The 16,368-nt window shown below is 37.5% G+C and overlaps 1 protein-coding gene and 1 pseudogene across 1 annotated transcript in view; one reads left to right on the top strand and one right to left on the bottom strand.

Annotated features, from left to right (window-relative positions):
• Positions 1 to 16,368, bottom strand: part of VPS13B (vacuolar protein sorting 13 homolog B) — a 743,427-nt gene that overhangs the window by 204,468 nt on the left and 522,591 nt on the right. Inside the window, exon 33 of the mRNA XM_081817134.1 lies at positions 3,396 to 4,083. Coding sequence (XP_081673260.1) covers positions 3,396 to 4,083 — 688 coding nt within the window. The remainder of the gene's footprint in view (positions 1 to 3,395; positions 4,084 to 16,368) is intronic.
• On the top strand, positions 14,564 to 14,920 carry LOC102734150 (cytochrome c oxidase subunit 6A1, mitochondrial pseudogene; annotated as a pseudogene).

Raw genomic sequence — 16,368 nt, 5'->3', positions numbered from 1 at the left:
ATAAAAACTTGTGTAATTTAATGAAAAAGTAAATCTGATTAAGATACGGGCAGGGATCTGGATAGACATTTTTCCTAAGAAGACATACAGATGGCCAACAGACACATGAAAAGATGCTCAACATCACTAATCATCAGGGAAATGCAAAGCAAAACCACAGTGAGATATCACCTCACACCTGTGGGAATGGTTATTCCCAAAAAGACAAGAAATAACAAGTGTTGGTGAGGATGTGAAGAAAAGGGAACGCTTGTATACTGTTAGTAGGAATGTAAATTGGTGCAGCCACTACGGAAAACAGCATGAGGGTTCCCCATAAAGTTAGAGCTACCATGTGTATACACCACACACACGCACACACACACACACACTCATTCTCTCTCTGTCTCTCTTTTTTTCTCTCTCTCAGGAATACTACTCAGCCATTAAAATGAATGAAATCTTGCTACTTGTGACAACATGGATGGACTTCGAGGGTATTATGCTAAGTGAAATAAGTCAAACAGAGAAGGACAAATACCATATAATTTCACTTAATATGTGGTATCTAAAAAACAAAACAAAACAAAATCCAGACTCGTAGATACAGAAAACAGATTGGCAGTTGCCAGAGGGGAGGCCCTAATGGGTGAAGGAAATTAAGAAGTACAAACTTCCAGTTATAAAATAAGTCTTGGGGATACATCAATATAGTCAACAACATTGTACTAACTTTATAAGCTGATAGATGTTAACCAGACTTACTGTGGTGACCATTTCATAATGTACACAGATGTTGAATCACTAGGTTGTATACCTGAAACTAATACTGTACTATAGCTCAATAAATTAAAAGAGTATAAATACTGCAAAAAAATATAATATGTTACCTCTTTCATTTTTAACTTATGAACTTTTTCCAGACCTTTCTTAGAAAGTTAGCTTCATGAGACCAGACTCAGGAGTCCAACAAATCTTGTTTTGAATTTTAGCTCTGTTTATTGCTAGGTCTGTAATCTTGGGCAAGTTATTTAACTTCTACGAATTTTAGTTTCCTTTTTTCTAAAATGGGATTATATATAACATTTCCCATAGAGTTGTTAAAAGGATTAAATGAGATAGTGCATTTGAAGAAGTTAGTACAATGTCTGGCACAGAATGAGTACTCAGTAAGTGCTAGTTGCTTCTTCAATTTTTTTAGCCATTGTATTTTAACTACTTACTTTCTGATAAATGTCTCCAAATCATGAAATTCATTTTTAAGAAATGAATTTAAGATAATTTATACTGGTAACTCTTTTTGGATAATGTAAATGTCCAAGTAGACACATTTTGTGTAAAGAAAGGCATCCACAAGAATATTATGCAAAGGATGCTCCTGAGAAGATATGTAAGTCCTTTTCCTCCCACATGGGATCCCCTGTTGTGAACTGGCTCATAACCTTCACTCTAAGCTTCATCTACTGAAATTGGGTTCCATGTTGGTCTACATACAAGAATTTTAAAACTTTTTAAAAATATATTTTTAATTTTTTTTTTAAGATTTTATTTTTAAGTAATCTCTACACCTAACATGGGGCTTGAACTCCCCACCCTGAGATCAAGAGTCGCATGCTCCACTGACTGAGCCAGCCAGGTGCCCCCAAGGACTTTTTTTTTTTTTAACAAAAAGTACTTTTTTCTTTCAGCCTAAGAACTAATTATAATTCAAATGCACATCTTTGATATGAGCCCTGATAATTTTGCTGAACTAAGTATCAGTATCTCCTAGTGAGGCCAGTGAAGCCACGCACCTATGAGCAACTACCGGTGAAAGAATTTAAGGAGGACCCTGGAATTCAGATTTATTTTCCCATTCCTGCACCTAGTTTTGGCCAATGCTAAGCAGACCCCCAAAACGGTATCAGGTATACAGGCATGGGTTCTTGAATCATATAAAATGTCAACCTCAGCACTATTCCCATCTTCAGTGCTCCTGAAGTACCTCCTGGATTGTAGGCACTCAATAAATGAGAACATGCTTGAGGAAGGGAGACATGCTTGCTGGTAAATGTTTAACAACTGGTTCTCAGAGCGGGAGAGCTGACTGACAGCATTTGCCAATATATGTGGCAGAAGTATTCTCACCATGGCCGATTTAAACTACCAGTGGTTTAACAACTGTCTTTCAAAGTTCCTAAAAATTTAACAATGGGCCCTTGCAAGCCAGTTTGAGCTAGATCCAGCAAACCAATGGAGAGAGGGCGAGCAAGCCGTCTAGGAGGTAACCCTCGGTTGCTCCTCCTTAGCAACTGGCTAGTTTTCCTTTTCTGTAGTAGAGGACTTGTACCATGCTTCAGCAAGAGCCAAGGGCTCCTTTGACCCTACTTCCTTGGGCTGAAATGAATCCTGATCCCCACACCTGCCATCTACTCTCCGGGAGCCTGCCATGGAAAATGGTTCTCCTTAATGCCAAGAATGAATCAGCTTGACTTCCAGATTGGACAAATTCTCCAAATGCCTTGCTGCTGGCTTCCAGCTGCTAGATGGGGCCACCTGATAGCAATAAAATGCCTGATTTGTACCTGAGCTTGCTAGGATAGGACCCTCTTCCAATACTGAATCTTAGACGGCCCAGCTACCCTTTCCAGTGTCCCAGGCAAATCTCTTAATTCTACATGACCTCAGGGAAAAGGTCTTTATACCTTGTTTGACCCTGTTTCCACTCGCCCTTGCTGCTTAACAGCCAATACATTTTAAATCTGAACCCTTGATCACTTTCTTACTCTTAAAAGGCAACAAGCTTCAGAAGTTCAATATAATTATTATAATAGAGGATTCTCTCTGGTTATAAGAAAGGTAATGGATGGAGAAACAAGAGCCAGTTGGCCAATACCACTGATAAATGTTTGCTATACATGCATAAACATCTTTAAACCATCTTACCTTACTAATAAACCTTCTCAAATACATTTAATATAATGCTGTTATAGCAAGTTGATTAGATCAAAAGAATACCAAAACAATAAACTTCATTTTCTAAGGTTTTTTTCCAACCTGAACAGCTGCATTAATATGAAAAGCATCCCTATGGGCTATTAATATGAAAAAAAAAAAGCTTGACTTCCCAATCACTGGAAATTCTTAAGCATTTCTATAGGCCAGAAAGAATGCCTGTTTCGTTCAGCTCTTGAACAAAAATTAATATTCAGAGGCATGGTAAGAACACTGAGGCTCAGCCTTGATACATTTCAAACATTTACTTAAACATGACTCAGCCGTGGGATGTGAACTTTACATATTTACACATTCCACGGAGAAAAGAAGTCTTGTCTGGTCTGCCACTGTTTTCTGTTTGAGCGATCTCGATACGTTGGGAATAAAACTTAGTACGCAGTAGTAGTTACCAGCACGCCAGTAAATTTGAAGGCTCTTACCTGTACATTTGTAATCAGAGGCTACCCCTTTAAGTACGGCATCAAAAATGGATATTTCCACCCGCTGCTTTCTGTGGTGACAACTTAGAAGCAAAGAAGGCTGGGACACAATAAAGTATAAAAAAGGTTCCAGCTGCAAGTCACCAGCTCCTCTTCGTCCAGGCTGCCGAACAATAGTTATCCCAAGGGCTTGTCTAGCAGATGACCTTGTGGCGGCATGAAGACTTTCAAGAGAGATGACGCCTAGTCTTTTCCCTAAAGGAAAAGCTACGGTGCTGCTCAAGAGATCTTCCGCTGTTACGGTAGAAATACATGGCTGGCTGGGCTTAGCAACATCTGAATCAGCTTCTGGGAGATTTAATGAACTCTTGCCTGTTTTTTCATTATCCTTGTGCTCTTGCGATTTTGATTTGGGTATGGCCGTACAGGAGTAGGTCATTAGTGAGATTCTACTTGCAGTAATAAATATGTCAAAGGGAATAAAATTGAGATTTTTTACAATTGACGACTGGCGTGAGGGACGGGCGATGCGATGCTGACTAGTACCGCTATGCTGCTCTATTTGTACTATTCGAATTTTAACACTGTCACTGCCGATTCCACTATCCTGGGCGCCACTGTACCGGGATGAGGTCTCAGCCACGCTTCCATCAAATGTATCTGGTTTTTTCTGCTCTTGCTTGGAGATCTGTAAGGAAAAAGAAAGTATTTTAAACTAGCCACGTTCCAAGTGTTATATATAAAGGACGTTATAAGTATGTTAAAAAATGGCTCTCGCACAACTTGTATCAGAGCGATCATAAAAACAAAGTGACCATTCAAAAAACTATTCATATTAAAATGCCAAAGACATACTTCAGAAAAAGCATCATATGTGCGTTTCTACTACTGAAGGAGACTTTGGAGTATATTTTGAATCAGACTTCCTTTCTTTGGACTAACAGTAGTATATATTTAAAAATGCCTCTTTAAAAAGAATTATGTTAGTATTCTTCACAGTGATTTTTCAAGTAGTGCAATAAACTCTTTCCAAATCATGATTACTATTGGTTGAAATGAGATTTTCGGCAGAAGCAGTTTTTATTGTTTACCTTTGTCATTACAGAATTAATTTGCAAGTTTTCGGATAGGAAGAAAGAGAGGGAAAAGTCAGCAGTCTTAAATTATGAGGGACAAAGAAAACTATAAAACAAAATTATTTTATTCAAAATGAAGTTTATTTTCCTCTATGATAGGACTTGAGACAAGAGTAAATGTAAGTGATGAAGCAAAAAGTAGTAATTAAAGTCCCCGAAGGTGGATTTTTCCTTTGTGCACTAAAGGCTACTCATTCTCAAAATTTTCCATCAACCACTCCCTACGTGGAGAACAAAGAACAACTTGGTGGCAGCACAGCACCGAGATCTCTACCCTGCTTCTTGGTTTCCCTTTCTTAGGTCTTCCCGACCATCAGTTTGTGATATGCTCTTTGTGGATATGCTAGATGTTTCATTTGCTTTTTCCTCCAAGTAACACAGATTCATTAAAGAAACCATGGCCTGGGCGCCTGGGTGGCTCAGTGGTTAAGCGACTGCCTTTGGCTCAGGTCATGATCCTGGAGTGCCGGGATCGAGTCCCGCATCGGGCTCCTTGCTCGGCGAGGAGTCTGCTTCTCCCTCTGACCCTCCCCCCCTCATGCTCTCTCTCTCTCTCAAATAAATAAATAAATAAATCTTTAAAAAAAAGAAACCATGGCCGATCTGAGAAAAAACAAAATCCTCCGTACTACCACCTTATCACCAAACATAACCAATGGTAATATTTTAGTGCACTTCCTTTCAGTATTTCTTCCCCACCTGTGCGAAGGTGCCCCCCTCCAAGCCCTGTTTGGTTATGATCATACCATAGAGCCAAACTACCCCAACTTGGCATATGCTAATATACTCTTCATAGTCGTTCTAAAAAGCTGTGTAATACTTCATTACTGTTAGGAACATCTGTTCAACCATTTTCATATAATTGGGTATTCCAGTTTTTAATTTTTGACAACAAATCTCTATGAAAAACATCTAACAATATTTCCTTAGAACAGGCTTCTAGAAGTGGAGTTACTAGGTAAATGGTCTAAGAAAATTTAAGGTTACCAGTATTGTTAACACCGTTCCAAAAAAGGCTACATTAATTTATATAGCACCATCAATGGAAAAATATTCCCCAGGATATTGCTTATCATTTCTTAGGCTTTTCTTTAATTTGATCAATAAATATAGTATCAGTTTTCCACATGGTACAAATAAATTATCATGAAAAATGTTAAAGGGCTGCTAACTAATTCAAGACAATGATGCAACAGTCATTAAAATTTTTTTTTTTTTAAAGATTTTTTTATTTATTTGCGAGAGAGAGAATGAGAGACAGAGAGCATGAGAGGGAGGAGGGCCAGAGGGAGAAGCAGACTCCCCGCCGAGCAGGGAGCCCGATGCGGGACTCGATCCTGGGACTCCAGGATCATGACCTGAGCCAAAGGCAGTCGCCTAACCAACCGAGCCACCCAGGCGCCCCAGTCATTAAAATTTTTAAAATACTCCTTGCCTATTGATTTTAAAGTGGTTGAAGGAGATACATATTGTTAATAGAAGTCCAACACGAACTATATGAAGCAAAAACAACATAGCCCTATTCTTTGAAGACACTATGTCCTTTTCAATCATTCTTTCCGTCTGGTGCTATTTCCCTGCCTGGAGTGCCCCTCCTGAGCTTGCTGTGGCTGGCAAACATAGTTAGCCATCAAGACTCAGAACAAATGAGACTTGTCTGAGAATCGTTCTCTCATTCTTTTCCGGCTTGGCGATCCTAGCACTTTACACATACTTCAATTTTCTCCTACAATGTTCAGTAGTGGCATTATTAGATAGTGTTAAAACATTTACAGGCTTTAGAGGCAGATGGATGTGGGGTCAAGTCCATTACTTTCTGACTGTGATTTTAGACAAGTTACAAACCTCTCTAAGGCTGTATAACCTCATCTGTAAAATAGGGATTTAAATTTGATCTCAAGAGTATGAGGATTCAATGAGCTAACTTGTCTAAAGAGGTCAGCACAGTGCCCGGTATACAGTAAGTACCCAATAATGGGCAGCTGCCACAGGCCTGTCTCTTTTACCAGGTGAAGGACTGCCAGAGGGACTGGGCCACACCATTTGGCTTCTGTATATCACTAAGGAGTACTGGAGAGCCTGGCATGCTGAAGAGAGGATCCATAAATGTTTGATGATATGTTAGTTTCTGATAGAATATTAAATAAAAAAATTGCTCTGCAGACTAGAAACACATGATTGTTAGTATATAAATACGTGTGGACACAGACCTCCTCATATGCCGTACTCTTTAAGGTCTTTCTGGATATATTCATGGGCTCTTTCCTGATCTGTACTCTCCACCCTGTGGGCTGACCATACATCTGCTTGCTTATCTCACAGTCTCTGCTGGGTCCTCAGCCTCACACTGGGGACATTAATACTCAACCCACAAACTTGCTTCAGCATTAAACGAGTTAATGTGTTGAACATACAGCATACAGCGGCATGCAATAAAGGGTAAGTCAAGAAAAAGAAGTCACCTTCTCTGTGAAGACTTCCTCAACCCTTCCAGATGGTGCTAGTCTTTCCAGCTTTTACACTTTCATAACAAACCAGTATTTTTTATCACAGCCCTTTTCACACTGTGTTCTGTCTTTGTAAGCAACTGAAGGAAAAAAATACCACTGAGCATGTTTGTTATTTGCTAAACGTTGTTAGCACACACCTACATTTTCTATACTAAGTGTTAACAGCCCTTTGAAGGGGGTAGTGTTAGCTCCATTTCACAGGTGAGGAAACTTAATCAAGAGGTCCAAGGTCAGTCAGACAATAGGCTATGGGTAAGAGGGAACGCCATTAGTATTCTTAGCACACACCCTGTAACATAGCAGAGCTTAATAATTATGTGCTGACTGAATAAACAAGTGAACATATTTAACTTAAAAATTCAGTAAAATAAAAAGTAAGGCAAGTATCAAAATAATTTAATTTTAAAGCTTTTTGTTATCCCTATTATACCTCCAAATCCATTACCAACTAAGAGTTCTCAAATAATATGTGAAAAAAACTAGCCTAGGATTTACTGCCCATGTTTTGAGGCCTTACAAACTAAGTATCTGTATACAACATAATGAAGAAATAATAAAGAATTCCTTTAGGTTGAGTTCTGCGGCAAATTCAAATCCAGAACTCAACCATTTTTATTCTATCAGGAAAGACGACCACGGTTAACTCCAGGGGACTACTTTCTATGCACAGAGCATTCCATTTTCTTTTTCAGATTTACAGATTTGTATTTAAAATCTGGTCTCTCCTTCCCTAAAGTAAATTAAGGGTTCCCTAATGGTGGTAACATGACAAAACAAACCGCCTGTAGGTAGACATGGAGTGCCCAGCCCTGTTACGTGCTGAGATTGCCATAATTAGCTCTAGTGAATGTCAAGTAGACTGATCTTGAGATATAAATAACCAGCAAGGGCAGGACGGCAGCTATCAGCTTGGGTCACGCAGGTTATTGAACAGAAGTCAGATGGTAACTAATTCTAGTCACTACCGAGCAGAATGGAATTTGAACCAATGACCCAGAGATGAAAGACTCCCTCATTGGAAAAAAAAAAAAAAAAGTACAACCTTCTCGGTACTAGGAAACTAAATTCTTAAAACTGGGTTAAAAGCCAAAATTTCCTCCATTTTTCCAAGTTTCCACACTATTTGTAGCACTGAAATAAATAAGCTGATGATTTTTGAGACATATTTGAAAATCCATTGGTTTGTCACCAGTTCACTGCAGATTTATCTCTTATACTAGAGTATCTGGCCTGCTCTTGAGAGAAGTTTTATAATTAATTATGTGTGCTAGGCCCTAAACTTGGGCATCAATTTACTATTCCTTTGTGGAAAAAGAAAAGTTCACCATGTAGTAACTCTGAAAAGAACTTTTGCTTTATTATCGTCTGAGGGGACTAATAATTTAAGTTGTCAGAAAAGAGCAGTATCTGCTTGCTGTTAGTGAGCGCGGCAGAAACATGGGTGTCTGGGCAGTGCTGTTACCTCAGCTCTCCCACTCTTTACCTAACTCATTTAAAATGAACAATAAAAGTTTTCTTTAATTAGCTACTGGTGTGCATTAACATGATCATGATTAAACCATAAAAACCAACTGTACATTACTCTGGTCCCCTCTTCCATATGTTTTGAATTATTCTGTTTGAAAATGTACTTTGCGTCCCTTTTAAAAGTTCGACCTTCTGCTTTCAGAGAATTAAATGCATATTACTGCAGTGAAGAAGATAATGTTTCAGACCTCCAGGCATATATTAAACACACTGGCAGCACTTGAGACAAAATGCTTTACTTATTAGATACTTCCTATTCTAAACAGTGTCATCAAAGGCTAAAAACAAAATCCATATAAAAGCTGCACAATGCTTCCACACAGAACCCGTGCCAAAATCCCTGTACTTTCCAACTAATGAGGAAAGGATGTGTACTCTTAACATATGAATGTAAGATTTTCCAAGCATTCACTTTAGGAAACTGAGCTATTGATTCCATATGGGTTATGTTAAATGAAACTGTATTGGTAAAATAACCTTTAAGATATCTGGCATGATAACTATAATTAAACAATATTTAAAAGACTAAAACAAAAGGGAATTTGGTTCCACAATGGCTAATTAAAATAAAATGAAAAAACACAGCATGCCATCTATCAAGATAAATTGTTATTGTTTAAGAACTATTTAAATACTGTTAAAATATACTTTTAGATAAAATCTGAAAGAGCTGGAAAAATATTTGTGGCTTAAAAATGGATAGTTTGGTGAAGAAAAAAGTATAGGACTCTGAAATTGTATGCGGAGATAACAGCTTTAAAGCCTTGAGCACAACCAGATGGTACTTAAATTGGAGGAATTCTACAGTTTCACTATCAATGGGTTTCAATATGAGAAGATTTTTCAATAGCTAGGAAAACACGTCAAGTTGATAGTTTACTTCTTCGATCATTTCAGCGCATTTTCCCATCCTCGCAGTTCTCCATGGCACAGATACTAGCCACCACGGAGAAGGTGCTGAAAGCTGTCCTAGTAGTTGGGGAGCTGTAGCTAATTCCTCCTTTTCGTGTACGGAGATAGGTAAGTTTACTAGCTCACCCTGGAGTCTGGCAAGAGCCACAGTCTCTCAGGAGCAGTGGCTAAAACCATACTTAAGTATGTGACAGTACCAAAGAATGCATTAAAATAATTTCAAATGACATTAATTAGATGTTCTTCAGGGGCATTGTGGAGCAGAGAAAGATAAACCTGATTGACTGAAACTTCTGGTTTGGCCATATCGACATTTTTAGGAGCACATTCAAAAAGTCAGCCTCATTATTAAAAATGCTGCAAATAAATGGATATTTAAATCTTTTAAAGAAAACTATGTCGGAAGCAAACTCTTGAGAATGAACAAGGTGTAAAACAAATATAATTTTTGCTTTGACGGATGACAAAAAAGGGCAATTCAGCATCTATTCCAACGTTTTAATTCATATTACTTCTTTTAATTTCTTTATCATTTTAAGGAAACCTTAACTATACACGAACACAGATATATCTACATATTTTCCCATCTTCCTATCATAATTATGGTTCTATAACAGCAATACTGAAGTAGTATTTCCACCATGCAACAGTCATGCTTTAACCTTCATCAGAGTATCTTTTGCCAGTCACGAGATCATTACATCTTATAAATTATGAAAAAATCAAGTGTGAAACCACAAAATCAAAGTGACAAACATATCTGTATATCACTGTGACATCTATTCTAATTTTACTGTCCTTGCTAAAATGTAATAATGTTTTCAAAGAAGTAAAGATCTTACAAAATCAAATACAATAAAAAAAATCGGTTAAAAAATCAGTTACAGTATTCTAATGGCTTCATATACTGGAGTTACAAAGGAGAGTTTTTACAAACTTGAAAAAATTATGTGCCTCATTGTCTAAACATTTGCAAACATACTCTTCTAGCTGTATCTTTTAGAAGTTTGGTTTTGGGGATGGGGTGGGGTGGGGTGGTGCTGCTTGGAGAGGTTCCTTGTATATCCCTTTAACACAGAGACAGCCTATTCTGGAAGCTTTACAAAGTAGCAAATTGTTGTAACAATCAGCAAGACAATTCAACTTGATGAATTAATTTAATCAAGTAAACAACAAAATATATCTTTAAGTCTCAAATTTTCAGTGATGTCAGCATCGCACTTGATAAATGTGTTATTTTATACATGAATTACCATCGCAGCTCAGGGATGTGCTAGGTAAAATTTATCTAAGCACATTAAATTAATTAAAAAATTAGAAGAACAAATTCCATTCTATATGAAACATCTCCTTAAGTGTCACCAACCCATGTTGTTTTTTTACTTAAAAACCAAACTTGAACAAGCACTGTGTGCACCTGGGTACTACAGATACAGAGTGCTTAGAAAATCAGGGCTTTTTGTATTTTATTTCTCTAAGCCAAGTGTTCTCCCAGATCCCACATAATATAATCGTTCCCAGTTGGATGGCAAAAAAAGTTTTCACAATACTGCAGTAATTATGCAAAAGAGCAGAACTAATGATACCCATCACTGCTTAACAAATAGAATGGTAAAGGGTACTATAGTTTCAAGTTATCCCTTTCATGAAGTTACTTTTCCGGCTCTTTGAAGTAACAGTATGAGGCCACTACTGCTTGCTAAGTATCAGTTCAAATATTCACATTTCGAGACCAGTGCTAAATGCAATAAAAGAAGCATGGAGATAGATAGTTCAGGCAAGGTTGTGTTTTACTGTAGCCCATGTTTGGTCTATTGTTCTAATTAAAGTTGTAAATCACAAAAAGGGACCAGTTCTAGTGCTAAACGGACTATAATACCCTGATCATTATCAGTGTGTTTCAATATGATAAGCCAAACAAATAAAAAAAAGTATACACACCAACCTACCCACACAAGTTCAAATCCTACTTACTGAGATTTTTATCTGCAGTGCTGACCTTTAAACTTTTGTGCCTGTCTGTCCTTTTATACATATATGATTTCCTAGCATAAGCTCATTTTCAGGAGCTTCTAAATTCATGGAAAAAAATTAGTTCCAGGTGAAACGTTGCATAGAAGGTCTTAACTCAGAAACAGTTTTCATTCTCTCTCCCTCTCTTTCTCTCTGTCACAGAAAATTGGAATAGGTTGGTCATTTTTGTTCAAGGAGACTAGGTCTAATTGATTTATACTAACTTCTGAATTTAAGTTTGACTTGTTTGCTTTTTGTAATGAATTTGGTTCTTAAAAAATAAAACTTGACACATTCTGGGAAGTTGGATCTTTATCAAAACAGATGCCTTTACAACATCAGAAACAACAACCTGCTTTGAAATGGCCACGATGTTAATTCTTTTAAAAGTGGCTACTGTGTGTACAAGGTAACTACTCTTCATACTGATGATATCCAAGGTTCATTCCACTGATGTCAATGTGGAAACCATTTTGTTTCATGGCTGCTTAAAGATTTTCAATAGGATTAAATCAGCTGCAAGTCCTTATTATATCAGGGTTTACAATTGTGTCTGAGTTGGAGTCTGTTTCTCATAGAATTTTACTCAGAGACTGACTTAGATTGGCTCCTTAGAGCTAGTCTGATTTTACTAGAAACAACTGTATCACATCAGCCACTCTCATAAACTTGCCTTAAGATTGAATCAGCCCTGACCCTGAAGCAGATGAAAGTTTACCGAGCCTATGCATTCTCTGTTAAGAGTCACAGAAAATTTGGCATTTAGTTTCTGCAGGGAGGGAAGTAGAATATGCTTATTAACCATTCTAGTGGGCCTCTGCCTTGCAACTATGAACCTGATTTTCTGATAAGAAAACTATAGTTGAGCTTGGAGAACTTTCTATTGATAAAAATACATACAAATTCTTATTTTATCCTTCAAATCACATATACCCCTTTACGGAAACTATGTAGGGTTTATGGAAATGAAGCAAAAGCATGCTTTTAAAACGAAATTTCCCCTAGTTTTCTGTACAAGTTAAAAATAATGAAAATGGCTTAAGTGTATCCATAATTAACTTTATCCAGTAGCTGGTTTGCGCTGCCACACAGAACATAGTTATTTAACAAAAATACTGAGCTGATTTTCATTATTATATATTTTATTTACTAAGTCCATACAAACCTGGTTTGGTTAACTGTAGATTCTCCTCAAAGTAAACCTAATTCTTGGTATTCTCTACTATGTAGCTGACTTTATTGAAGTCCATCAAAACACAGAATAGAGGGTCACTTACAAACTTTTATTGGCTACCCTTTAACTTCATGATAGCAGATCAAATCCAAACTGAACTAAAGCTACATATGATTCTCTCTGTGTTCTCATATGTTGTCAATACCTTAATGATGCATGTAATGGACTTGAAATGCAAAATGGTCAAGATGTTAGAGAAAAACATTTGCTTATGCCCTGCAGCCAATTCTTCTTTTCCATTAGAAGAATTGTGTTCTGTGCTGATACTCCATAAAAATCATCACTAGGCCGAAATGCCCTTCCCCACAAACTGCTTTGATCATAGCCTCTCCCTTTAATCCTTATAAACCTGAACTATTCTCTAAATCAGGTAAATTTCCTAACAATAGTTGAGGCCAGCTAGCCCTACACCACCAGTTAATTTTCATATGCTGATATGTCCCAAGTAATTCTTGCTGTTCTGAGAAAACAACTTGTAATCCAACATATATCTTAAGGATATTCTCAATCATGTGGAATTGCTTGAATAAACGTTCAGAAGTTAAAAAGAAAATGTAGATTAACTCCTCCCAAATATCAAGCATCATCTCTACAAACATTAAAGCAGTAAGTCTGGAAACTCCTGAGAAAACTTTCTCAAAAAGCTTTTTAATAAATTTTTAATAAATTTTAACCATAGTTGTTATATGATTACTAGATGACCTTATCAGAATGTCTCTTGTTAATACTAAATTTCAGATCATATTCATAAGTTTATCAAATTAGCATCATTAAAGAGGAGTGTTCTCAGTATTTAAAGTTTATATGTCTCTAAACTACTTAAAGAATAAAGATATTTTTTTAATGATAGCTTTAAGGCAACGTTATTCAGTCAAGTATGGTTAATGTTTGGACTTTAGCTATAATAATTCTATCGGGATTAAATACTTCCTGAGCTTCTTGAAGATAGAGCCAATGTCAAAATTATTAAGCAAAATGTGTAAAACAATATTTCACATTATTCATTCATTCAGCAAATTCTTATTCAACATATACGATGTTCCAGGCACGGCTAGGGATATAGCAGAAACAAAGTCCTTGCCTTCATGGAGTTTACATCCTAGTGGGGAAATCAGATCATAAAATTTTATGTAACACACACACCCCCCCCCCCCCACCGCCTGTATTTGCTGATGGACTGGACTGGACTGTTGGAATATTATGAGAGAAAGACAGGAGACAAAAATGATTTGATTTTTTTGCCTGAGCGATTCTAAGAATGGAGAAAAAAGATTTTCCACGTTATGCAAGCAGCTTCCCAACCTGTCTGTTATGCCAATGCTTTAATAAAATCCGACTTTCAAACTTTGCCTATTTTCCCAAGAATCATAAATGACCATAGTGATCTTCACACAGAGAGATGATGACACTCACCACCATACCCAACGTCCCAAAGGACTCTCTAGTTTATGACGTCTTCCTAGTTCTTCTAGAAAACCAAACCCCCAATCAGCCAAGAACCATTCAAGGGAGGGCTATAATTAGAGATGGTTTTCTGGGGTTGGGCCTAGACCTCATTCTGCACAAATACTTGGAGGACAGAAGAGTGGGCCAAGACATGGAGTCATGCCACATCCCCGGAAAATCAAAATGGGATGCAGAATATTTCTTGGTAGGATTTTGGCCCTGGTACAGCTGAGACTAATGGAATATTAGAGTTGAGTAAGAGGAAAGGGAGAAGAGAGGGCTGAGCTCTTATAAGACCTAACTATTTCTGATTGTCTTTGAGCATTTCTACTTAGATGTTCCATTATGAGTATCATGCACCTAAAAGATCACCATAGGTCCAAGTTGAAAATGGCATTGGCAGGTAGGTACTGGGTTTCTGGGCTGCTAGGGTGGTCCAGGGCACAGCTGGGGTGGTCCAAGTCAAGAGTGATGCCCATGGAAAGGAGGGCTCAGCTCACATGTGGAACACCCTCACCTACTTCTTAGCACTCCCCGGTGTATGACTGAGCATGCTGAACGTCTTTCTCAATTGCCATCACAGAAAGCATGAGATTCCCGAGTTCATCTCCTACCCCCATCTCCACATCAGGTCCAAGCCCTTTCTCTGGAGAGATGGTAATCATACTCTATACCATAACTCTCACATGAATCCATGTCTGACTGGTTATGAAGATGAATAAAGAGAACCTGGACCACAACTCAGTGTGGTCCTGGTTTGGACCAGGACTCTGTACATGGACCAGAAAAGTATATGGGACCTTAAATTCACCTTCCTTACTTATATCAAATACTGATCAGTATACTGATCTTCCATCCCTTTGCTCATGGCAGGAGACGGCTTCAATAAATAACTTACAGTAGTCAAAAAATAAATAAAAATAAATAAAAAACTAAAAAGATAAAAGATCACCATAACATTCTAAAATATCTTTCCCCAAAAATATCACCTTTATAACTTAACTTCTTATTTGTTCCCTCCCAAAAGGCTCAAATATTAACTATATCTTCCTGGTCCCTACCAAGTACTGCTGGTCATTCCTTCACATCATTAGTTACTCTTGCTGTTTCCTTTGTATTTTTTATTCTCACTGGCCCTTCCTGTTCTCCAATGGCTGAATACAAAAGTTCCTTATTAGTTTCTTTCACTGGTCTTTCCCTTTCCTAACCTATCCCATATAGCACTGCCAGATTACTCTTCTCAAAATATTTAAAATATTTACTTACAAACAGTTGTCTCACTAGAATGTAAGGTCCATGAAAACGAGGACTTTTTGCATATTTATTTTTCTACTTTATCACTGGCACCCAGAACAGTGCTTGGTACACAGAAGGCATCCTGTAAATATTCAATGAATGAATTAAGAAAAAACCGAAATGAATTTTGCAAGGTGCTTATTTAGGTCCCTGGGTGAAAGAGTAGACACAAAGATCAGTTAAACTTGAAGCCTACCTTCTAGGTTAGAGATACTTTACTAAAGATGCTTTTAGAACACATCTGTTCCAAGACTGAAAGAAACCAGGATTTGGACTTGTTGAAATGGCAGTAAAGACACTGAGGCTGAAGGAACCACATAAATGAAGAGACAAAAGACAGGAAAGAGCATGGGTAAATATATGGCAAAGGAAATGCCCCATTTGGCTCAAATAAAAGAGGTATTAATGGGAATAGTGGAGGATGAGGCTGCAAAGGCAGGATAAAGCAAGATTCTAGGTGGCAGGTTAATAAAATGGAATTCTTAGTTTTTTTTGCCGGTCTTCTTTAAAGTAGAGCCTTTCGACCACCAGAATCAAAATAATCTAGAGCACCTGTTAAAAATAGAGATTCCCAGGCCCCATGCCAAAAGTATCTTACCTGAAGGTGACACCTGGTGATCTACACTTATAACAAACTCTCAGTAATTTTTCTGCACATAATATTTGTGAAACATTGCTATATATAATAGAACGTTAAAAGAACTTTCTGAGCAAATAAATGACAAATGGTGCTTGAGAAAAATTAATGTGATCAAAATGTGCAGTGGGAATAGGGATTGGGGGGCAGAGAGGATGCAGGTAGCACCACCAGTTAGAAAGTAATTGGCCAATATGCACCCCAATGTTCATAGCAGCAATGTCCGCAATAGCCAAACTGTGGAAAGAGCTGAGATGCCCTT

Source organism: Leptonychotes weddellii, chromosome 4 (assembly GCF_054177405.1).
Source record: "Leptonychotes weddellii isolate Sample4059 chromosome 4, ASM5417740v2, whole genome shotgun sequence".
Lineage (NCBI taxonomy): Eukaryota > Metazoa > Chordata > Mammalia > Carnivora > Phocidae > Leptonychotes > Leptonychotes weddellii.
This window is presented reverse-complemented; position numbering and strand designations above follow the sequence as displayed.